The sequence below is a fragment of the Maylandia zebra genome, linkage group LG11 (assembly GCF_041146795.1).
Source record: "Maylandia zebra isolate NMK-2024a linkage group LG11, Mzebra_GT3a, whole genome shotgun sequence".
Classification (NCBI taxonomy): domain Eukaryota; kingdom Metazoa; phylum Chordata; class Actinopteri; order Cichliformes; family Cichlidae; genus Maylandia; species Maylandia zebra.
Genome location: NC_135177.1, coordinates 21,292,068 through 21,317,128, shown reverse-complemented (window position 1 = coordinate 21,317,128; position 25,061 = coordinate 21,292,068). Strand labels below are relative to the sequence as shown.

Genomic DNA, 25,061 nt, shown 5'->3' with positions numbered 1-25,061 from the left:
GTACTCATATTATTCCTGTATACTGTAACATGCCCATACTTCCACACATTTGTTTGTAGTTGTAATTTAGGTTATTTTGTGACATTAGCAATAATACACCCTCTTTAATTCTAAGGTTTTATCAATCAGGACATACCAGATTCTAATATTATTTAAATACGACCTTAAAAACAACAGCACATAAGATTTTATAACATGTCATTACGTAACAAAAACTAGACCACAATGCAGAAGCAGTGTATGAAAAACTAAGCACAGCCCACGATTCAGTTGCTTATAAAACCACCTTTAGCAGCAATAACTTGAAGTAATGGTTTTCTATATTACTTCATCAGTCTCTCGCATCATTCTGGAGGAATGCGGGAACTTACAGCGTTGCATCACAGCTCAGCTCCCCTAAGGTCCCAGCACAGAATTTGAATCAGGTTTCTAATTGTGCTGTCATAAACATTACCATTTAACATGCGGAGGCATGTAGAGTTTGAAAGGTAGCTCTTGGGTTTTTTGATCTGATCTTGGGGTTAATTTCCTGGGAAATCAAGTTCTGTGAAGATTGGCAACTACTTTCAGTGTTTTCCATTTGTGAATTATCTTCCTCACTATAGAATAATGGAGTTTAGATTGTTTGGAAATGACTTTATAAACCGCCCCACATTGATAGGCAGCACCAGTTGCTTCTTTAAGATGATTGCTGATGTTTTTCCTCCTTGATATTGTGTTAACACACACTGTAACGCTGGATGCCAACAAACTGTCAAAAGTTACGTTTTTATAGAGGTTCTCACACTTACTGATGATCAGTTAATCAGTCACCTGGCTGCTTTGTACTTATTTTTTCACACACCTCTTTATTTTGCCTTCGTTTTTGTTGAATAAATAATCACACAGTGTGATGTGTTGTGTGTTGTTGCTCACCTGCTAAGAACCAGATGCTCCCTCTGCAGGTGGCAGACAAATTACTTGAAGTTTGCTAATCCTGCTGATCGATGCTTGCATGCAGGACATGTTTAAATCCTTCATACAGGCACCTCCTCTCCATCGACGTAATCCACAAAAAAGTCGTGTTTGGAGTCCTACCAGGAGTGGATGCAGTAATCCCATCAGCTGTACACTCCAACCATCAACCACCCCACACCTATGCTACATAGAGGACAGATAGCTAGACAGACAAACAAAAAGGTTTCATATGTTGAAAGAGCTTTCTGAACTGATTAATTGTACAGAACTAATAGCGAGAGAGATGTGGTTGTTATGGCAACCGGGAAGGCACCTTTGAGCACTTGAAGGTGAGTTTGTGGAAAACAAGCACTGTTAAAAGTTGTTAAAGTTATTTTATCAGCCTCATTTCTGTTATAAGCTGGACTCTATCAGTTATATAAAAGATTTATTGACGTGGCAGTACTCTAAAACAGACATTTAATTCTATAGCCGGTTTCTAAATAAAAATATAAATAAGTTATAGTTAACTTAAACGAGCTAGCTTACATCGTTAGCCCAACAAGCTAACTGGAGCTACAATAATTTCAATTATTATCATAATAATGTCTGTAATATCAATTCCATGTTTTGTTTTTATCTTTAAAGGACCCCATAGCGAGTTTCAAAAAGGTATTTTTGTCTGACTTGCAGTTTAGTTGTTTTAGGAAGCCATGGTTTTCTTTAAGCATCAGTAGTAGTAAGCTATTTAAAGTGAAAAAGCTCTAAAACCCACATTATACTCCCTGCTCAGCACTAAAGTACAAGGCAGACAGCCTTGGACAGCCTGTTAATGAGAGTGACTCATTTAGCAGTTAAATGGCTCCATATTTCCCTAAGGAGGCAGAAAAGACAGAGAAGAACATAAAACATAAAATACAATGAATATTGGATTTATCGGGTGACTCCAAATTACTTTAATCTGACTTGTCCTTGTAGAATTAATTATTCATGGCAGCAGCTCTTGATAACCTTAGAGGAGGAGGTGTGGTTTTTGGACCTTCTGGCAGTTTTGAAGAAGAAGATGAGGAGGACTCTCCTGCAGTAAGCTCTGATTTTCACATTCACCAGCAGCACTCATTTAATGTTATATGGGAGTTATATGAGAGTTTGAGGGCAGTCCAACTTACACGTTTGCATGTCTGTTTTCCAGGTTTTACTGAGTGTTTTGGTCCAGCATGGGCAGGTTGGCCTCTGCTTCTATGACAGTCAGGACTCATCTTTACACTACATGCCGGACACGCCCGACAACCAAGAGCTCCACCTACTGGTCAGAGGTAAGCAATGCACCTGTATGAGGCAGGTATTGTAGAATCGATACACTTATCTCCACACAATGGTAAATTGTAAAACCCTCAGGGAGACTTACAGTATGTGTTAAAAAAAACCCAAAAACACTTGCGTTGCCATAAACTCTCTTTTTCTCTGTTTTACAGTCATTCAGGAGGTTAGTCCCCATGTAATTATCACCAGTGCAAAGCAGGAGCGCTCCATGACTCTCTTTTTGCAACAGTTAGGTGAGCTTTGGGAGATGATACTTATCTTACCACGAAAGAGGGAAAACAGAAAGACCTTTTAGACAGTTTCTTTTAAGACGTGGTGTGGTACATGTGGTCTGGGTCAGAGGAATGAGGTTGAGGTATGTCTGACACTGAAACCAGCCCGTGTGGTAAGTCAGTGGTGCAGTTTTTAAACATCCTGATCCCGGGGTGCCTGTGGCTCTACCAGTTGGAAGGTCGTGGTTTGATCCCTGGCTCCTCCAGTATGTATGTCGAAGTATCTTTGGGCAAGACACCGAACCCATTACAATGTGAGTGTTGTGAGGTTTGCACTAAGAAAATACTTTGAGTGCTCAAATAAAGTTCATCCATCCATCTATCTTCTTCCACTTTATCCGGGCCCGGGTCGCAGGGGCAGCAGCCTAAGCAGAGAAACCCAGACCTCCCTCTCCCCAGCCACCTCCTCTAGCTTATCCGGGGGAACACCAAGGCGTTCCCAGGCCAGCCGAGAGATATAATCTCCAGCGTGTCCTGGGTCTGCCCCGGGGCCTCCTCCCGGTGGGACATGCCTGGAACACCTCACCCAGGAGGCGCCCGGGGGGCATCCTTGTCAGATGTCCGAACCACCTCAGCTGGCTCCTTTTGATGTGGAAGAGCAGTGGCTCTACTCTGAGCTGAACTTCTCACCCTATCTCTAAGGGAGAGGCCAGCCACCCTTCGGAGGAAGCTAATTTCCGCCGCTTGTATCCGCGATCTTGTTCTTTCGGTCACTACCCACAGCTCGTGGCCATAGGTGAGGGTAGGGACGTAGATCGACCGGTAAATTGAGAGCTTTGCTTTTACATTCAGCTCTCTCTACACCACGACGGACCGGTGCAGCGTCTGCATCACTGCGGCCGCAGCACCAATCCGTCTGTCGATCTCCGGCTCCCTTCTCCCATCACTCGCGAACAAGACCCCGAGATACTTGAACTCATCCCCGACCCAGAGTGGGCACTCCTCCCTTTTCCGGCTGAGAACCATGGCCTCAGATTTGGAGGTGCTGATCTTCATTCCCGATGCTTCACACTCGGCTGCGAACCGTTCCAGTGCGAGCTGGAGGCCATCACGAGCTGGAGGCCATCACCCAGTGAAGCCAACAGAACCACATCATCTGCGAAAAGCAGAGATGAGATTCTGAGGCCACCGAAGTGAAAGCCCTCCGCCACTTGGCTGCGCCTAGAAATCCTGTCCATAAAAATTCTGAACAGAATCGGTGACAAAGGGCAGCCCTGGCGGAGCCCATCACCCACCGGGAACAAGTCCGACTTATTGCCGGCAATGCGAACCAAGCTCTTGTAACGGTTGTATAGGGATCGAATGGCCTGTAGCAATGGGCTATGGGCCACAAATACAGTTAAAAAGTGCTATATAAGTGCCAGCCCTAACCAAAGTACCCCAAATGGCAAGCCAAACTTTCAAAGCACACTTGTATTCATATCTGTGATAAACAGCCTCTATGTCATCTTTTGAATATTCTGTCAGAGGAAGGTATTTTTAATAACATATTTTTACAGTCACAACCTAACCAGACAGCTATTTTACATTCTTCTGTGGTTTACTCCACAGAAGACTGGATCCCCATCCCCAACAAATGTTATCCTGCTCTCTATAAGCCAGACCCTTTGAAGTGTAGTCGCACTGACGAAATTGCTTCTCAAAAACAGGTCATCGTGGTAAACAGAACAAAACCCAAAAATGTTTTCAGCAACCCAGATTTTCATTACTTATTATTCTTGATAAACAGGAAGTATTCATCTATTTTCTGCTTGCAAAAATATAAACAAAACCAAGTGATTGGATTGACTCAGATCTAACAGCAAAAGCTGTCTAAAGTGAACCTTTTGATTAAATGACACCACTGCTCGCCCTAGTGGTGAGTTTATCAAACAAAACTGCAAAAGTTTACTTCATTACCTTCACAGTTCTAATAATAAAGACTGGTTGACATAAAATTCCAAGTGACAACATTTTTGAACTACTGATTAGTGTAATGTTTTATGTATAACAGCCACACCTCCCAGGTCAGCGCGACACTTACTGTGTTCACTAAAGTGACAACTTTTTTTTCTAAACTACTCTCTGTTGCTTCTCAGGTTCAAACCCACATTACAGACCAGAGGTGGTCACGTATCCATATGTCGACTTTGGTAAACACATTCTTGCAATACTCTCTTCCTCAATCCTTTAGAAGAAATCTAGCATGAAATTGCACAGTTTTCCGGCTTCATTTTGTATCAATGTTGAAGGTCTGGAGGTCAGTAAGCAAAGGTTGCTCTCTGCCAATCTGCCTTTCCTCCCCGCCTGCATTTCTGAGAGAGACAAACTGTCCTACCTCTCCTCCTGTATCTCCTTTGACTCGTCCCTGATGGTGAGCCAGCTGTCTACATTCAACATTATCCTATCCATCAGTCATGGTTCTGCAGGAGATGATCATTTTCTCGTGTGTGTGTGTACATCTGTGGGATAGCTGAGGGCAGTGGGTGCCCTGCTGAAATGTCTGGACAGGAGGAGAGTGGGAGTGGAGTTGGAAGACAGCAGTGTTGGAGTACCCATCCTGCAGTTTCATGCCTACACACTGTGAGACTTGCATAAATGTAGCACTCACACACACACACACACACACACACACACACACACACACACACACACACACACACACACACACACACACACAGAGAACTGTGATTACACATTATAATGAGAACCCTGAAACCATTTTTCAGCAAAGTGTGAAATTTCATTGGCCTGTTTTTAGTCGGTCAGACGTGCTGCACAAGTATGAATTTGTCCAACTGTGTTTTAATAGCACAAGTGCATCTCCTTCCTGCCCATCTAGCAAACCAGACCAGCCTAATGCCATTCAGAAGTATTCATGAATAAAAAATGTTGCTTCTCTTTTCATTCTCATTGTAGTAAAGGAATGGTGTACATTGACCGAGACACATACAGGTAAGTGTATAAACTGTCTTTGTCCTACATAGGCCCCTAAAAGCTAATACTGATCTCCTACAATTTTCATAAATTGTTCCTTGTAGAACAACTGAGCCTACCAAGCAACTGTTCAATTCAGTTGAAATCAGGTTTATTTTATTTGTTTAGGAAACTTTTAGGAGTTTCTTTTGCTTTTTCTGTTCTGTTCTTTATCTGTTCTGACATTGTTTTACAGTTTTTGAAATTTCAGTTTTGTGTTGTGACTGTTTATCTTTTGTTGTTACTTTTGTTGTTTTTAATATACTTTATCAAAATTTAGAAAAATATGGAAACTCATCAAGGGTTTTATTAAGAGAGGACAAACACAGGACACAGAAGCAAATGTCAAAAACTAAAGCATAAAGAATGAAAAACAAAGCACAATAGGACTATACACTCAATGAGTTCACCTAATGAGTTCACTGTACTCACGGCCTCCAAAGTCTCTATATCTCAATCCAGTAGCCTTTGGGATGTAATGAAAATAAATAATCACATCATGTATAGCTGACAAATTTCCAGAAACTATGTGAGGCTGTCATGTCAACATGGACCAAAATTGCTAAGGAATGTTTTTAGCACTTTTTAAAATCTATGCCACAAAGAATTAGGGTAGATTTGAAGGGAAAACTAAAGCTAATGAAGTAGCTGGTGAAACTAATATACACAAAAGGCTGATTGTACAATGGTGCACAGGAAGAGTAGTCAATCACAATGAAGCACAAAAACAAAATAAGTAAGGAAGTGGAAAACAAGGTAGAAAAATGTGCAAACACACAGACTAGACAAAGGGAGGCAACAGTGGGGACGCTCCTTCTTGGAAATACAAGAAGGAATAGCAGTAAAATAAAAGTTCACCAACAACACTACAAGAAAACGGGACAATGACAGGTTTGTTCCAGTGTTCTGCAGATCTTCAAATCAGAACTCCACCCATCAGTCTATAAGCTGCATTCAGGAGAAAAGGAGGGACTCAGTCTCTATGGTATGTATAGTAGTTAGTGCATTATCACTCTTTCTTATCCAGTTGTGTTTACCGAGTATTGTGTGTGTGTCACAGGGATCCTGAACCGCTGCAAGTGCAAGTTTGGCTCCAAACTGCTACGGTAAGAAAGTACAATTACACAATAAGTTATTGATCAGCAGCAAATTCCGTCTTTTAATAATATAAAGGTAGTTTTGGCTTGCAACATAATAAGCAAAATAAAATGTCCTAGCAGCAAATAAAAAGATGATTTAATTAGCAAATAAATGTGTGAAAAAAATCCTACACAGTTACAAACACTATCATAGCAACAAAAAACAAACAGTCGAGTTTCTTTCATGTATTTCCACAAACAAACCGTAGTGCTGAAGTTCTGCAAGATATGGAATTTGAGTTTGTATAAAGCAGATTTTATTTATAGTCAAGATGCACTGTTTGTTTGTTTTTACTAGTATAATAATGCTGTATTTTTGTAGTATTTAATGTTGATGGTAAAACACCCCTATTTTCAGGTAATTTTGCATTTCATCAACAAACTGTGGTTTCTTGAGGGTTGCTTGTTTGTACTACTACTGTGGCATCCTGTCTTCTGTCAGTCAGTGGTTTCTGCAGCCTACTCAGGACCTGAAAGTGTTAAAAAGGAGGCAGGAAGTGATACGTTTCTTCACGTCTCCTCAGAACTCGGACTCCCTGAGAACCCTGCAGTCATCGCTACGCAACATCCGAAACATACCTGTAACAAGTCTATCGTTTCTCACTTAATTACACCATTACCTACAGATTCATCACCTAACCACTGATATGACAACTACCTAAATCCAGTTTTTGTCTGTTTGCTGTAGACTCTTCTAAGGCGGATGACTCTCTCTCTCACCAAAGTTAATGACTGGCAGAGCCTCTACAAGGTTGGAGCTGCAGGACAGTTTTACTAAGCACACCTTTTCCATGTGACAGGTTCTGTTAAATGTTCAACAAAGTGTGTGTTTGTCAGACGGTGTACAGTGCAGTCTGTATCAGGGACACAGCGCGTCACCTCCCTCAGTCCATTCAGCTGTTTCGTGATATCAGTGAAGGGTTCTCTGATGATCTCAACTATATCACCTCCCTCATCAGCAGAGTTGTGAGTTCCTCCATAAAATCACACCTATTGTTTTAATCACATTTGGCGCCTTTGTTAAGTGTTAATAGATTTCTGATGTGTGATGTAGGTGGATTTTGAAGCCAGCTTGGCAGACAACCGCTTCACAGTCAAACCGAATGTGGATCCTGCCATTGATGAGAGTAAGTGCCTGTTTTAGTTGTAAGCCCATGTGAACTTTGTATGACTGTTGACCTAAACCCATAATTACACTCCCTCTTCCAGAGAAGAGGAGGATGATGGGGCTCTCTGACTTCCTGACAGATGTTGCCAGAAGAGAACTTGAACACCTGGATGCTCGAATCCCATCCTGCTGTGTCATCTACATCCCTGTGGTCCGAGATTTAATTCTGGCACACACAATGCTTTCTCAATTTATTTATTTTTTTTACAAATTCATCTGTCATGCAGTATTTCAAAAAAGTATTTCCCCCTTCCTGACTTCTTATTTCAGATGATTAAACAATTTTTATTGTTAGACAAAGATAACCAGTAAATGCATAACACAATTTTAAAATGATGCTTTCATTTATTAAAGGAACAAACCTGCCAAGCTCTCCCATATGGAAAAGATATATATAAATCTTATAAAGTTTTTATCTGTCTTGTATGAAACTTGTATGAAAAGCATACAAGAGTGAAAACAGATATAAGATCCCTTGAAAAATTATATAATGAAACTTGTATGTTTTGTATACTTACTAAAAAAATATATGAAAGTAATGAGAAAGTTGCCACTTTCATGAGTAAATCATGTAAGCCTTATATGATTTATATATGATTTACTCATGAAAGTGGCCACTTTCATGAGTAAATCATATATATTTTTACTATTTCTTTTCCATATGGGCTGTGTGAAAAAGTAATTGCCCCCTAAATCTAATAACTGGTTGTGGCACCCTTGGCAGCAAGAACTGAATTCAAATGGTTGCATTAACTGACAGTGAGTCTTTCACATCACTGTGGGGTAATTTTGGCCAACTCTTCTTTGCTAAATTATGTTAATTCAGCCACACTGGAGGGTTTTCGAGCACGAACAACCTTTTTAACACCCAGGTTCTGAAGTAGCAAAGCACCATTACAATACCACCAACATGTTCGACTATTGGTACGATGTTTTCTTTTACTGAAATACTGCGTTAGTTTCAGTCTAAATGTAACGGGACTAAAAACTTCTAAAAAGTTTGCTTTTTTTCTCGTCAGTCCACAGAATATTTTTTCTCTGGTATCATCAAGATGTTTTCTGACAAATGTGAGCCATTTTCGCCCAGTCTCTTTCTTATTGTTCAATCATGAACTTTGACTTTAACTGAGGCAAGTGAGTACATGTTGTTCTGGGTTCTTTTGTGACATCCTGGAACAGTCGTGGATGTGCTCTTGAAGTAATTTTGGTAGGGCGGCCACTCCTGGGAAGGTTTAGCACTCTTAATTTGTGGTTAATGCCTCTCACTGGTTCACAGGAGTCCTAAAGCCTTAGAAATGGCTTTGTGACCCTTTCCAGAGAGATAGATGTCAATGACTTTGTTTCTCAGCTGTTTCTTTAGATTTTGGTGTGGTGTGTTGCTTTATGAGATCTTTCAGCCTACTTCACTTTGTCAAACACATTCTATTTTAATGATTTCTTTAGTCAGCAGGTCTAATGTTGTATTTAATGACATAAACTTTGTTTAATGTCAAAATTTGTCTGATGATCTGAAACGTAACTGTGAAAAATATGGAAAAAAAACCCTAAGAAATCAAGAAAGGGGCAGATGCTTTTTCACAGCACTGTATACTGCAGTATTTCTTTGATTTATTGATGATCAGATATTGAGGAAATTGTTACTCTGGACCACCATGCGTATATATCTCAGTACCTTTTATGTCTGAAACTCTCTGTACAGATTGGATTCCTGCTGTCTGTGCCTCGACTGCCTAGTATGGTAGAGAAAAAGGATTTTGAGATGGAGGGACTTGATTTTTTGGCATGTTCATGATCGTATCTAATGATTACATTGTTTACACATTTTTGTGATCATTATTCCATATATACAGTATATGTTTTTTTCTATATGTCTGTGTGTGGGCTAGTTTCTTTCAGACGACCGGCTCCACTACCGCAGCCAGAGAACCAGGGAGCTCAACGAGTTCCTCGGAGACTTGCACTGCGACATTAGAGGTCTTTTACGTTCACCCACAAAACAGTCACATCACAGGCGTGTTTCTGACATTTTTTATGAGAAAATAACTGCAATTCTCAAGATACTACCTTGATCACAAACCTTCTGTTTGTCAGACATGGAGATGGCAGTCATGGCCCATTTGCAGAGCGCAGTCCTTGAAAGGAGCGATTCCCTCTGTAAGGTTCGTGTTCATCACTGTGTATGCAGATTCCAGGGTTTAACACATGACTCCCACTCTGTTTAAGCGATTGCTGGCATCAAAGTGATGTTTTTGATGTGTGTAGGTGGGTTTTGTTGTGATTTACTGTGTGCTTCCTCTGGTTGGATTGAGTTGTTTACTTTGATTATGAAACAGGCCCTGATCCCATTACAAGTTATTTTTTAACTGCTGTGATACTTGTCTATTGATGTATGAGTGCTGCACTATGTGACTGCAGCTGTTCTAAACAATATTATTTTTGAGGGAACAATGAACATTAAGAACAAATGCATTTGTGGTCAAAATGTAACGCTAATAACTTTTAATCATATTACAACTTGAAAGATTTAAAATAAATAATTTAAAAGAAATACTGAGTTCAATAAAGAGGGGCAACACAGTCTGCTTCATTGTTGACCACTTGTGTTCAAAGTCATATATCGACTATACAGGGAGTGCAGAATTATTAGGCAAATGAGTATTTTGTCCACATCATCCTCTTCATGCATGTTGTCTTACTCCAAGCTGTATAGGCTCGTGAGCCTACTACCAATTAAGCATATTAGGTGATGTGCATCTCTGTAATGAGAAGGGGTGTGGTCTAATGACATCAACACCCTATATCATGTGTGCATAATTATTAGGCAACGTCCTTTCCTTTGGCAAAATGGGTCAAAAGAAGGACTTGACAGGCTCAGAAAAGTCAAAAATAGTGAGATATCTTGCAGAGGGATGCAGCAGTCTCAAAATTGCGAAGCTTCTGAAGCGTGATCATCGAACAATCAAGCGTTTCATTCAAAATAGTCAACAGGGTCGCAAGAAGCATGTGGAAAAACCAAGGCGCAAAATAACTGCCCATGAACTGAGAAAAGTCAAGCGTGCAGCTGCCAAGATGCCACTTGCCACCAGTTTGGCCATATTTCAGAGCTGCAACATCACTGGAGTGCCCAAAAGCACAAGGTGTGCAATACTCAGAGACATGGCCAAGGTAAGAAAGGCTGAAAGACGACCACCACTGAACAAGACACACAAGCTGAAACGTCAAGACTGGGCCAAGAAATATCTCAAGACTGATTTTTCTAAGGTTTTATGGACTGATGAAATGAGAGTGAGTCTTGATGGGCCAGATGGATGGGCCCGTGGCTGGATTGGTAAAGGGCAGAGAGCTCCAGTCCGACTCAGACGCCAGCAAGGTGGAGGTGGAGTACTGGTTTGGGCTGGTATCATCAAAGATGAGCTTGTGGGGCCTTTTCGGGTTGAGGATGGAGTCAAGCTCAACTCCCAGTCCTACTGCCAGTTTCTGGAAGACACCTTCTTCAAGCAGTGGTACAGGAAGAAGTCTGCATCCTTCAAGAAAAACATGATTTTCATGCAGGACAATGCTCCATCACACGTGTCCAAGTACTCCACAGCGTGGCTGGCAAGAAAGGGTATAAAAGAAGAAAAACTAATGACATGGCCTCCTTGTTCACCTGATCTGAACCCCATTGAGAACCTGTGGTCCATCATCAAATGTGAGATTTACAAGGAGGGACAACAGTACACCTCTCTGAACAGTGTCTGGGAGGCTGTGGTTGCTGCTGCACACAATGTTGATGGTGAACAGATCAAAACACTGACAGAATCCATGGATGGCAGGCTTTTGAGTGTCCTTGCAAAGAAAGGTGACTATATTGGTCGCTGATTTGTTTTTGTTTTGTTTTTGAATGTCAGAAATGTATATTTGTGAATGTGGAGATGTTATATTGGTTTCACTGGTAAAAATAAATAATTGAAATGGGTATATATTTGTTTTTTGTTAAGTTGCCTAATAATTATGCACAGTAATAGTCACCTGCACACACAGATATCCCCCTAAAATAGCTAAAACTAAAAACTACTTCCAAAAACATTCAGCTTTGATATTAATGAGTTTTTTGGGTTCATTGAGAACATGGTTGTTGTTCAATAATAAAATTATTCCTCAAAAATACAACTTGCCTAATAATTCTGCACTCCCTGTATCAACAGAGAAGACTGTAGGTAGGTAGGAAGGAAGGTCTGTTGGATTCTAATAGCTCTTCTGTTCAGGATATTAAAGGCGTTTAATCTGTACATTTTATAGGTTCTTGATCTTGCTGCTGAGCTGGACTGTTTAATGGCCATGAGCAGCGCCTCCCAGGAGTACAATTATACCTCGCCTAAGCTAGCCAGCAACAGGAAGATAACGATCACACAGGGCAGGTAAGCGCTGACACACAAAAGGAAAAATTGTTACTGCGGTACAAGAGTGTACTTTTTTGTATTTACTGTTTTTTTTTGTTTGTTTGTTTTGGGGGGGTTTGTTTTTGTCCAGGCACCCGCTGTTGGAGCTGTGCTCTCCTGTGTTTGTGGCCAACTCCTTCCACAGCTCTGAGTCGGAGGGCAGAGTCAAAATAATCACCGGACCCAACTCATCCGGAAAGAGCATCTACCTCAAACAGGTAGGGCTGTCATAAAAATGAATTGAACTGAACTGAATTTTATTTTATTCTTCTTTTGTGATCCCAAGTGACGAGCTTCTATGAGCCAAACAGTCAAGCAAGAAGTTTTAAAAACAATAATAAGAAGAAGAATTTTAAAAATTATGGCATTCAAGAGATCGTGGGGCGATCGTGGCTCAAGAGTTGGGAGTTCGCCTTGTAATCGGAAGGTTGCCGGTTCGAGCCCCGGCTTGGACAGTCTCGGTCGTTGTGTCCTTGGGCAAGACACTTCACCCGTTGCCTACTGGTGGTGGTCAGAGGGCCCGGTGGCGCCAGTGTCCGGCAGCCTCGCCTCTGTCAGTGCGCCCCAGGGTGGCTGTGGCTACATTGTAGCTTGCCATCACCAGTGTGTGAATGTGTGTGTGAATGGGTGGATGACAGGTTGTGTAAAGCGCTTTGGGGTCCTTAGGGACTAGAAAAGCGCTATACAAATACAGGCCATTTACCATTTACCAAGAGACAAAAAAATAATCAGCATTATTGCACATAATTTGCCTTTTTCTCTCAGCAGCTGCATTTGCACCTTAGAAAAGATCCCCAACATTTATCTATTTCCGTTCCACACTATTTTTACTTTAGTTATTTAATCAGGCATTGCTCCGAAATTTACAACCTCATCAGAAAAATATATTTAGATTTCCATAATAGCAAAGAGACAGCTCAGTTTTTGAAACTCAACGCTTAACCTGCTTTCTATTTTGATTTTGCAGGTGGGTCTGATTGTGTTCATGGCTCTGATTGGCTCAGACGTGCCTGCAAAGGAGGCAGAGATTGGTCTAGTGGACGGCATCTTTACGTGTATGCAGAGCAGAGAGTCCGTGTCTGTGGGCCTTAGCACCTTCATGATAGACCTCAACCAGGTATCTCACGCACACACAAAAACACAGAAATCTCATGATAACAAGCAGCTCCCACTGTGTATGTGTGTGTAGGTGTACAAATGAAATATATGAATTTTCATCACTGCTCTCTTCATGCTCCACTCCCACTCTCCACCTGTCAAATTTTTTTAAGCAACCACTGCCTGCAGCAATGACACACACACATACACACACAAAAAATGCAAAGTGTAGTCTAATAGTTTGCATCTCTTTTCTCTAGATGGCACAGGCTCTTAACAGCAGTACTGGCAACTCGTTAGTCCTCATCGATGAATTCGGAAAAGGAACTAACACAGTAAGAACAGACTGTCCCAGCACTTTGTGAATTGAACACATATGCACGAGGGTAAAAGGGGAAACACTATGTCATTAATGTTACGCACCTGAAACCAGTCACAAGTTTAAAGCTGCAGCACAAACAGACTCTGGGTTCAGCCAAACATGTGTCACCTATTAGCAAGAAAATAGCAGCAGCTGTGTGGACCTACAAACTTAGAAGTGTTATTTTGCACCTTCTATGGGCAGTTTTGAAACTTTGGGGTATGTGCATACACACACAAAGCATTTTAATCTATCTCTGTGTACCATGTTGTACTGAGAAGGGATGAGAAACTCCAGTTATGTTCATCTAGAGAGTAAACATAGGTGTCAGAGGCAGAAACCAACAGAAAGAACAAGAGAAAAATATCAGTGTAGGATAACTTCCATCTTAATCCAGTTAACATGTGTGTATAATTTTAAAAAAATTATTATTACAATGTGAAAACAATTTGATAATTTGAAGTATTAGTCACTGTAATGGACTAAATCTGCAGCTCCCCTCAATCCCCTCAGAGCTTTGTAATGAGCTTCAGTGGATCGTTTCACTGCTCTAATGCTGTCATTTCCAGTAAAAAAGCTCTTAAAACTTTGCTGCACACTAACTAATAAACACCACAGAGGGGCACTGGACAGTTACACACACAGAAATGTGAATTTAAAAAGAGGAAATGTTGAATATTATCCTGAATAAAGCTAATGTCACTATGAAACTGCTGGATGTGTCAGTTCTGGTTCTTTCTGTGGTTTGGCCAAAAACTATTCAAAAAATCAGAAAAAAGAAACTGAACTCTCACTCCTGATAACATGCATGCAAAGACCGGTTGATGCCTGACTTTCCCAGTGTACTTTTGTCTTTTTGCTGCACGTGGTTGGAAAAAGACAGATCTACATCTGCTGATCTTATCTGCTGCTGCTGTTGCTTTACTCCTTTGTAATTGTTTCAGGTATCCAAACATAGATATAAACATTCCTGGGTGCACCGATAAATACATTCCTGCAGATCTTTCAGCTGCACATCCATGATATGAATTTCCTATGGATGCACTGGAATCATAAAGAAATACATTCAAGTCATGGTTTTTCACTCTCCTATCTGCATTTAATTATTAGTTATTATTATTATTATTATTATTAATCTGTGGCTCTCTTGAACATTGTTAGCATGTTCAGGTAGACACTGGCATTTTAATGTCAGTTGGTATCAAGGAGCTCAAAGCGTGCCAGTAAATAATCCCCCATACAATTACACCTCCAGCAGCAGCCTGAACCACTGTTACAAGGCAGAATGGATTCATGCTTTTATGTTATTTATGCTTCTGACCTTACTTTCCGAATGCTGCAGGAGAAACCGAGACTCATCACACTAGAAAATATTTTCAAATTTTCTGTTGTCCAACTTCGGTGAGCCTGTGTGAATTGTAGCCTCGGTTTAATGTTAACATACAGGACAGCTATATGTTCATTTCTCTTTTTCAGACCATTTCAGACTAATCACCTTTCTTCCTCATTCTGATACTCAGTTTGAATTCAGCAGGTCTTCTTGACCATGTCTACATGTAATTGGCTGATTACATATTTGCATTAACAAGTAGATGAACAGGTGTACCTGTATGATATTTATTACTGTTGGATGATTAAAACCAGTAAAAAACATTAGCATTAGGTAAATTGACGTTTTTACACCTTTAACAATGAGCAAGGAGGGCATCTGGTGGGTGGACTTTTTTCATCCACAAATTTGAAACTGATGTCCCATTTTTTCCTAATAGAATCCCACTGTCACTAAAAATATTATTAAATCGTAGTTGTTGCTGTGCAGGTGGACGGACTGTCCTTGCTGACTGCATCGATCTCTTACTGGCTGAAGAAAGCCCTGCGGGATGTTCCTCATGTTCTGGTGGCTACTAACTTCCACAGTGTGGTGCAGCTGAGTTTGTTACCATCCTCGGCCCTGCTGTCTCTTCTGGTACTGAGAAACTTTGAGAGTGATTAAAAAAAACCTTCTGTAAAGTTTAAAAATGGTAAACTAAAGTGCTTCAGAAAAATGTTTAGAACGGAAACATCCAAATGGACGATTAAGTAATAAAATTTGTTTCACCTCATTTCACAAGTATGACTAATCATTTGGGTGTATGTGTGCGTCTGGTATGTGTGTTTGTGTGTGTTAGACCCTAGAGACAGCAGTGGACGGAGATGAGTTGGTGTTTTTGTACCAACTAAAGGAAGGGATCTGCCAGTCCAGCTATGCTGCCAACATTGCTACACTGGCGGGCCTGCCAACTTCCCTTGTACAGAGAGCAGTGGAGGTAAACACACACACACACACACGCACACATACAGAAATAGGCTGACAGACTGACTGATTTTTGTGTTTGTTAAGGTGTCTGAGCTGTACAGGGTAGGAAGGCCCATCAAACGGACTGAAAAAGCATCCTTGGAAGAAGAGACAAAGAGGTTTGCTAAACTTAAGCAGCACAAAGTGACACACAGTTAAAGCAGTGTGTGAAATGTTTCTGTTTGTGGGTAACAGATGCCAGTTTGTTGTGGAGAAGTTCCTTAGCTTGAACCTGGAGGACAAAGATTTGGATGTGCAGAGGTTCTTGAAGGAAGAGCTCCTGCCCTCTGCTGGAGATCTGCTAAACCGCAGCTGAATGCTTCTGGCTTTGCGGCAAACGCGCTTCTGTACCACGTGGTCAGTCTGTTCATTCATTCCTAAATATTTTGGGTTGGTGTTGGAAGAACGCCGGGGAAAAATACATAATGACGCAACCTTTATTCCAAGAAACACTGAAACTTATGTTGTAGCAAAAAAGACAAAAAAACAAAACAAAAACAGCAGTTTTATATGTTTAAGTACCATATTCACACTTCAAAAATATGAAATGTAACACCAAACAGTGTTTCTATAATATATAATAAATGATCTTTTATGCTTTAATTATCCAATGTCTTCTTAGTCATTCATAAAAAAGTTCTGTAAATCTGGCGGTTTTTCTTCACCGTATGGTTGAAGTCCTTTCAGCATCACATCACACAGTCTGTAATAAATAATAAACAAGTTCACTTTATTATGATGACGCTGATTCTTCAGTAAACCAGGTGGTTAGAGCCACTGTGATATACATCAGTGCACAGATGGAAAGTTTGCTCGCTGAGTTGCAGAAGGGCGTGTCGCAACAGTGTTTGGTCATCACAAAGATGGTGTTGTTTGGAAAGATCTCGAAGGTCGTCTCCACCTCGCACTCCTCTGCCTGGGTACACCCCAGCATCTTTATATCCAAAGCATCAGCTGGGGAAACAGGGCAGTAGCATAGAGCCATGATCAGTGTGTATTTTATAGGCAATAACCTTCACATCATTTCTTGTATTCTTCGTATAATGTTTGGTAAACACACACCTGCCCTCCCCCGGCCTGTGTAGCAGCGCTCCCCGAGATTGCATTTGGTTTCAGTCGTGTAGCAGACATCCCAGAAGCCTAAATCACAGCGGAAGCACTCCAGACACTCCTCCTCTGCTTCGAATGCCACTGACTCCATGAGCTGCTCTACCTGCTCCTTTTCCTCACCTGAGCCCAAAGAATAACACTGAATGCACAATGATTTTTACTGAATGTGCTGCTAAAGGAGATTCTTCTGAACAACTTAAAATGGAAATGGTCCATTATGGGGACAGCTGACAAAGATGAAGAGGATTTTTCCTGCATGTAAAATATTTTGGCCTCTCACCATTAAAAAATCATCAGAGCTTAACAATAAAAATATATACTTTTTTTAACATTTGGGTAAATGTTTTCAAGTGTAAACACATTTTAAACAACCAAAAATAACAGGAAAATGGAAAGACATTGATTACATGCCAAACAACCATTGTTAAGCATGAAGTCGTCGCCAAAGATCTATGAATGTGGCTGATACAGAAAATGCAGATTTCTTATCCTTTATTTAAATTTGCATAAGCAAATAAGCACCACTGGTAAATCTGGTAACCAGGACACTGAACATAATCAGGTAACAGTAAAGAGAGACTCAAATACAGGTAAGAACAGAAAAAATGAAGTTATAAACAGGCTAAAGTTAATAAAATACTTTGGGTTTCTCAGATTTTATGTAATAGCCTTTTTGGCACATTAATATTCAGGGTTGCTGGATGTGTGAAGTACTGCAGCACTGTTACAGGACATCAAGCCAAACTCATGGCCAGCAAACTGCTGAGCACTTGAGCATCTCAGAAATGCTTTGTTTATTCTGCAGCAGTCTGGAATTTGTTTCTTGAGTGCGTTATTCAGGGAGTGCTCCAAGTCATAGGGCAGCATCATGTTTGTATTAACTGCACAGATACTGGGATTAATGGAAAACTTCAGCAGGGAAACATAATGCAGGCAGGGGACAATACCTCAGTTATTCCTACTATTCCTCGAGCCCTCCGAATCATGTCACTAGTTTTAAAAGATTTTCTTAGTGTCCATAAAGCAAAACTGAAAATTGTTAATAAGCTTATCATCAGTGTCCTGTTTTATTCTAAAGATCACCTTTTAGGAGACAACAGAATATCATGATATAGGGAGCTTTGGCTGCCAAATGGCTGACTTTAGTGCTGCGATTAGCTGCTGTCGGCAAAAGGGACTAATCTCTTCCTCAGAGTAATCGGATGCATTTTGGTGAGACAATCCTTATCCCCTATCATCTTGTTAACCCAGTGCTAGCTCAGGTGAATGAGCAAAACAAAAGAGTACCGAGGTGGGGGGTCATTATGAGGAAGGGCCAGGCTTACTTTTTATAACCTAAGGTCCAAAGTCCACTCTTATTCAACAGTTTATGGGGTAAAGCCTGTCTAATACAGCGTAACACAGTCCTATAATAAGTTTTTCCTTAGTGCACATTATAATAGACTTTTTTTTTTTGAGGTTATGGTTTGACTTGAAGGTAATTTTGGAGGATTTTAACCAAACTCTCCTGTTGTTGCATTGTGCAGTGGGTCTCTTTAGGTCCCACCTGTCTGAACCTCTCTAAAACAGTTTTAACAAAGGTTGGTCACTATTTTATGAAGTAAAGTCCCAAACATTTGTATTTCTGTCTTGCCTTACACTGCAGCAGACTGAATACATTTCAGTTTTTCACCAGTTTGAAGCAGTCATCTTACACTATGGGAATCTGAGGCAGTTTGTGTGATGCTTTATCAGTTAATTTATTTAGCGATAAAATAATGTGCAGATTAATACTTTTTAGTTACAGACCAAATGTATCGCAGGTGATGTTAATCATGGAATTTAACAACTCAAACATTATTGATATGATATAAATAAATGCAGTCATTACAGCCAGTGAGAATCTGACAAGCTATCGGCCAAAAACGCAAATACTTTTCAGGGTCAGCTGTTGGACTCTTAAGTGAAATATAAAGAAAATGTCCTTAAAAAGCATTAGAACACTAAAAATAACACCTGCTATGAACTCGGGTACTCTGTCAGCTTACCTTGAGCAGGTGTGAGCATCATGATGGCAAAAACACACAATATGAGGCCTTTCATTTTGAGCGTGATGCTTCCTCCACCAACTCCACCATGAGGACTGCTGAGGTGGCCGGAGGGTGGAGGGAAATTGGATTAGTAAGGAATGCACCTGTCACCTGCGTGACACCAATCACAGCTGCTAGAAGGGTGCTGACGATCAAACAAGTGACGTTTCTGGAAATAACTGCAGAGATGTGCACTGAAACCTGCAGTTTTTCAAGAGAAGATACAGCATCAGTGTCAAAAATATAACCAAGAGGGTGACACGTGCCTTTGTTTCTAATTAGCAAACTACTTCAAAGGTTAAGATTCCTCCACATGGGTGCAAACCGTGTTTCTGACTTATAACAAAGATTTGTGAGCTGAGCTGAACCCGCCTTTCTGTTTTGACAGCTTTTTACTTTTGAAGTTCCTCAGTAACGGAAATCATTTCACCAACACAGAAACGGTGATCAGAGCTTCTCTCGCATGTTAAGGAGTAGAGAAATTGAATGAACCTGAGTCAGCGCAGGGTTAAGCAGCTTATAGCCACCCGTCCGTCTGCTCAGATATGTATCAATGCGCACACACACACACTGGCCTCTCAGATGAGGGCATTCGATTCAGCTATATTCTCAATGCAGCATTAAGATCTGTGCAGCTGACTTAACACGTGCCACACACACACAACCACACAGAAATACACATGAGAAGATTTATTAAATTGTGTGGCGCTGCAGTGTTTGTATACACATAAATCTGCTGAAGGGATTCCCCCCGTCCTGTGAATCAATCCCTCTGTAAATGCAACATTTATCTGAAGAGACTTATTTTTGTAATTAACTCAGTGATGTAACTGCATGACTCACTGCAATGATTCCGAGCATCAAACTTTCTTTTTTAAAAAGAAAGGCTCCAGATTCTGAATTATAAAAGTTTGTTGCCTTACTTTGGATCATGTGGTGGTAAATGTAATATCCTGAAGGCATCTGACAACTTTATGACTCGTATGGAAGATGTAATTTGTGGTGCTTTATTGGATTATGCACACACGCTGCTGTTATTTAGCCTCCTCTCTCTGATTCAGATGGACAAGCAGAAGTAGCACCTGATGTGTAGTGTAACACAATATGAACTCCATTGCACCACAAACTGCAGGCTCCCAAAATCACAATGCGGTCGAATAAAAAGCTCTGAATAAAAACGTTTGCAGGGGGAAGGTTTTATTGCAACACTGTTGTGTGCTTGGTTTACTTAAATTGAAAAACAAAAGCCCAAAAAAACAACAACAAACTGGCAGTCGAGTGCAGCATGACAATGTGCAGATTAAATGGTAATATAAGTTGTAAGTTACAGCTCTACGGTGCATCGTCTTTCCCTCCAAATGTAAACACATCGGATCATCTCACGCACTGCAAAGCACTCGCGCAGCCGACGTGTGAGAAGAGAGCGAACACAGAGCTGCATTTCTGAGAGGCATGAGTGCGAAGGAGGCTGCTTGCAGCATGTTGCAAGATTCAGACGCGTCCCTCCCCCCACCCCCCGACCACCACCAGCTCATCTCTGCAGCTGAATATACAGCCAGCATACTGTACCTACACAAAAGCCCTCCATGTGTGTGTGTGTGTGTGTGTGTGTGTGTGACACACAGATGGGTGCTGCTTTTAAGTGAGTGAAATGTGTGGCTGCAAATTACTGTAGACTGCTCAGACTTCGGTCGTCGCCTGGATCCCAGCATGGGCCGAAACAAGGAAATACTCAGCAGTCCTACAGCACCTATAAAACCCTTCACACTGATCCCCAGTGTAATTAAAGACTGGAGGAGAAAATGCTGGCGATAATTAAAATTAAACCCCCTCCTCTTCCGCCTCCTCCTCTTCCCTGTTCAAACATTCTCACTTTGGCTTAATTGTAGCTGCTAACATTTCCCTCTGCATTGTTTTGCCCTATTTTTTTTCGCCACTTCTCGGCTTTTGCGGGAGCCAAGGATGGAGACGGAGGATGGAGTATTTGAATAAAGCGTGGGAATTGGATGATAAGAGAGGAGATGAAAGGTCGTGATGGGTGGGAGAGGGAGGCTTCAATTACTCCACTCGCAGGACTTGTTTTTCTCACTTAAGCTACGTCAGGAATAACTCATAACAGCCTCACCAGATTTTTTTTTGTGTCTTTTTTGTGTCAAGTTGTTGCTCTTTTTCTTTCCATAGAGCCTGTGATTGAAAATCTTTAAGATCTCGCCTCGCCGCCGCGGCTGAGAAAAAGGAAAAAACTGAGCAGCTGACAGTAGGAATTTAAAAAGAAATGTTGAATTACAGTAAAAAGAAAAAAAAAGATCCTGCATGTGTGCAGAGCACCAGCTGGTATTTATAGAGTGGCTGTAGGTGTCGAGTGAGAGGAGTGTGGCCTTATGTGCTTCTCTTGTTTGTACCAAGACACAATTTCCTCAGATAAAGAGCAGATTTCACTTATGTATGAGATAAGATAAAGACTTATTTGAAACCTAATCTGGCTCATCCTCTTTTACTGAACCTCTCCAGCAAGCAAATATAGACATCTGCAGAGAAGGAAGGAGAGGGGAGAGGAGACGGAGTCCATCTCCCAGTATGGCACCCAAATAACTTTTCAGCAAACCTCCTCACGTCCTAATATGGTCAATCCAGTGGTGGCTTTAGGGATTTTTGGGCACGGTTGAGTTCAAAGACAACAAGATTGTGAGTTGACATCAAACAGCACAGCTCCAATCTTTCAAATGTGGGTGAGTCAGAGAGCGATGTAGGACAAAAACACCCTTCACAGACAGTGACTCAGAGCAACTGCGCCATTCGGAGGCACTATAACATACCCAAAAAACATTTCATCTGTTTATTGAGGACTGCATAGTCTTGTGTATCTGCACGTGAAACCTTTAAGTGTGTCTCATCATGCATATTTCATGAGACAGTGGAAGGGGGGGGAGGCAGCATGGGGTTCAGAGTTGAGGCGGCACAGAAGGGTCTGTCCGTACGTTGAAGTTGATTTCACTAGAGTTGCAGGAGTCTGAGAAGACGGGGGAGTGAGAGATGGACAGGCAGGGGGAGGAAGGGTGAGGAGTTGGCTCCTGGTGGTGCAGAACTCGGGCCAGCAGGGTTGACCTTCCTTCCTTCTCCTCCTCATTCCTGTCTTCGTCCTCTTTATCTTTACCTTGTGCGTCCGGAGGAGGTGGCTCTGAGGCTCTGCTGCTAATGCTGTGTCTGTTCAAATGAGGAAGAGGAGGGTCTGAGAGGGGGAGTATGTGGGCTGGAGCGGCCCAGGATCCCTGTTCTCCTTCTTTACACTCCCACTGCTCGTGGCACCCGAAGCTGGGCTGCTCTTGGGAATCTTCACAAAAGCTTCCTCCCTTCAGATCCTCCAGGTCGTCAGGTTTCTCTCGCCTGCAGACTTCACGGTCCCGGTTCTCGTACAGCAGCGTGGCGGCGCAGATGAAGATGAAGAGGCCAACTCCCATTACCACGGGGCCAGCCAGTTTCATCCTGTCCACGGGGGTGGTGCCACGCCGCCCCACGGGCTTCGGTTCTGCAGAGACGTAGCCCGCCACTGCAACACTCATCCCCACCAGCACCACCATTACACCCAGCAGGAGCCACCAACCTGGGGCAGAAGCCAGGGGCAGTTTGGTTTGGAGGGCTTTGCTTTTCCTCAGGTGTCTGTGGCACTCCGGGGGGCAGGCAGGTGAGGAGTGGGAAGAGTGGGAAGAGGCAGGGCTGCAGACTGGAGTGTCAGCTGTCATCGTCTGGATTCAGACTGAGAGGAGAGGAGAGAGGCATCAGAAAATAAAGGAATGAAACATGAAAGCGCTGGATGCAGCATCAGGAGAGCGCTGGAGGTGTTGGGGAGAAGACAGTTTAGCCTGCACCGCACACAACAGGAAATAGCTGCTTTAATAAGACATGTGGCTCAGTTAATGAGATGCCGAGCTTCCCGCAACTCCGCTGGTGTCTCTGAGGAGCTCATGAACCACCACCATCAATGACTGACCCCGTTCAAGACCTTATGATTTCACTTCACGATCTCACTGCGGCTAAAAAACAAACTGGAGTCACATCCCTGCGCTAACTGCTCCAACTGAACTCATAATTTATTCCTCCCCCCGACTCTGCCCGAGGCAAGTGGACCTAACCGGGGGATCCGAACGCAGATGATCCAAGTTTGCTTTTACGCATCCGTGTTAAACAGAATATTTTGAGTCATTTTGCTCGACAGCACTGTTGCTCACTACACCAATCCACTTCCTGCTGTTTTAACGCAGTGTGTGTGCAGTCGGAGTGGGTACTTGCCTTGTTTTGGACGTAAATCCGAAGCAGAAACTGGCTCCTCGGCATTATCAAAATAAATAGCGCTGACTTATTCCTCCCACTCCTCCACTTTGATCCGGAGGATTCCGTACTTTAACCCAATTCCTCCTCACATGAAGACCTTTTTCATCCATGGATTGACTGCGCGTGCCGCGCGGAAACGGAGCCTGAAACGAGGCTTATATAGTAAAATAAGAGTCTTGATAAAAGTGGTGCAAAGCTGCTCTGCCTCTCCGTCTCTGCGCTGCTTGTGCGTCTGTGCAGCCTGTGTTCCGATGTGTGTGTGTGTGTGCGTGTGTGTGTGTGTGTGTGAAGAGGAGGGGTCGTGGGAATCTCTGGCTGGTCCAGGCCAGTCCCACGGTAAATTATTCTCTGCGATCATCACCACCCATCAAGAAGTTTTTCTAAGTGCATAAAATACAAAAATTGAAGAAACGTACCCTCCCATAATAAAATGAGCACAGATATATAGATAGAGAGAGAGACTTTTCGTTCTAGGTGGGATTTTCTTGTTATTTATTTATTTATTTATTTATTTATTTATTAACCTTTATTTAACCAGGAAGATCCCATTGAGATTAAAAACCTCTTTTTCAAGGGAGACCTGGCCAAGATAGGCAGCAGCAGATGTCTCACAGTTACAGAAATTACTCAAACACAGGCAGCAACAACACACATGCAACAATAAGTGAAAGAATACAAATAAAATAAAAATAAAATTCAATAAAATTCAAATAAAATAAAAAGTCAGTTAAAATGACAATCAATCTAATTGAAACAGTTGCATGTTATGGACTTGGCCTCAAGGATTCGTAGTTTAGATTTAAAATCACTTAATGAAATGAATTCAGTCATTTTCCATTCCTTCTGCAGTTTGTTCCAGGCCGAGGGTGCTAAATGGACAAAAGCTCTTTTACCAAGTTCAGTTCGGGCAAATGGAACAGAAAGCAACAAGTAACCATGCGGACGAAGAGAATACCGACCAGCATGTTTCATTACAAGCAGGGAACATATATAAGAAGGCAGCAACCCAAGTATCGCCTTATATATAAAACTGTATAAATGAGAGTTCCTCCGACTTACCAAAGCAGGCCATCCTACCTGAGAGTATAACTCACAGTGGTGAGTCTGAAATTTACAGTTAGTGATGAACCTCAGAGAAGCATGATACACAGAATCAACCATTCGAAGACATTGAGCAGAAGCATTCATATATAGAATATCACTTGTTAAGGAGACCCTGGAAAAATGTGTGTGTCTATATACAGTTAGGCCCATCATTTTTAGGACAAGGACACGTTTTTTGTAGTTTTCCTTTTGCACACCACCACTCTATATTTTACATCAAACATGTGACTGAAGCGCAGACTTTAATTCAAGCGGGGCTTTTTTGGTTTTGTTTTGTTAATGTAGCATAACGTGTTTAGAATTTACAGGATTTATGCACAGTCCCCTGTTTTCAGAGCATCGTGTGTAATTGTACAATTGACTTTTAAGCAGTTTAATGTCCAGGTAAGGTCTGTCCCTTTGTTGTTTCATGACAAATGGAGCAAACTTAACATCTGAAGT

The 25,061-nt window shown here is 41.7% G+C and overlaps 2 protein-coding genes across 3 annotated transcripts; one reads left to right on the top strand and one right to left on the bottom strand.

Moving 5' to 3' along the window:
* Positions 1 to 1,142: 1,142 nt before the first annotated feature.
* On the top strand, positions 1,143 to 16,611 carry msh5 (mutS homolog 5). Of its 2 annotated transcripts, XM_014412107.3 has the most exons (26): positions 1,143 to 1,286; positions 1,915 to 2,019; positions 2,129 to 2,252; positions 2,412 to 2,492; positions 4,610 to 4,663; positions 4,763 to 4,884; positions 4,984 to 5,093; positions 5,430 to 5,465; positions 6,389 to 6,471; positions 6,547 to 6,592; positions 7,068 to 7,206; positions 7,314 to 7,376; positions 7,463 to 7,591; positions 7,680 to 7,752; positions 7,835 to 7,944; positions 9,493 to 9,573; positions 9,680 to 9,767; positions 9,885 to 9,952; positions 12,075 to 12,193; positions 12,306 to 12,432; positions 13,182 to 13,331; positions 13,573 to 13,647; positions 15,493 to 15,639; positions 15,842 to 15,979; positions 16,054 to 16,127; positions 16,204 to 16,611. In XM_014412107.3, the coding sequence occupies exons 2-26, from the start codon at positions 1,927 to 1,929 to the stop codon at positions 16,322 to 16,324; spliced, it is 2,451 nt and encodes an 816-aa protein (XP_014267593.1). In that variant the 5' UTR covers positions 1,143 to 1,286; positions 1,915 to 1,926; the 3' UTR covers positions 16,325 to 16,611. The 2 variants fall into 2 exon arrangements, with proteins under 2 accessions (XP_014267593.1, XP_076746106.1); XM_076889991.1 differs by lacking the exons at positions 1,143 to 1,286; positions 1,915 to 2,019 and having other exon boundaries at positions 2,154 to 2,252; positions 2,412 to 2,422.
* LOC101474349 (uncharacterized) lies at positions 16,432 to 23,810 on the bottom strand. The gene is made up of 4 exons (XM_076889992.1): positions 23,475 to 23,810; positions 19,146 to 22,941; positions 17,071 to 17,238; positions 16,432 to 16,962 (listed from the first exon to the last, which is right to left on the bottom strand). Exon 2 carries the CDS (start codon positions 22,925 to 22,927, stop codon positions 22,130 to 22,132), a length of 798 nt encoding a protein of 265 aa, XP_076746107.1. The 5' UTR covers positions 22,928 to 22,941; positions 23,475 to 23,810; the 3' UTR covers positions 16,432 to 16,962; positions 17,071 to 17,238; positions 19,146 to 22,129.
* Positions 23,811 to 25,061: the final 1,251 nt, after the last annotated feature.

Coding starts and splice junctions, on each gene's coding strand:
- msh5 (XM_014412107.3), top strand. CDS start 1,927: ATGGCAGCAGCTCTTGATAACCTTAGAGGAGGAGGTGTGGTTTTTGGA. Junction 7,207..7,313: donor GCAACATCCGAAACATACCT/GTAACAAGTCTA, acceptor TGTTTGCTGTAG/ACTCTTCTAAGGCGGATGAC. Junction 9,574..9,679: donor TGGAGGGACTTGATTTTTTG/GCATGTTCATGA, acceptor TGTGTGGGCTAG/TTTCTTTCAGACGACCGGCT.
- LOC101474349 (XM_076889992.1), bottom strand. CDS start 22,927: ATGACAGCTGACACTCCAGTCTGCAGCCCTGCCTCTTCCCACTCTTCC.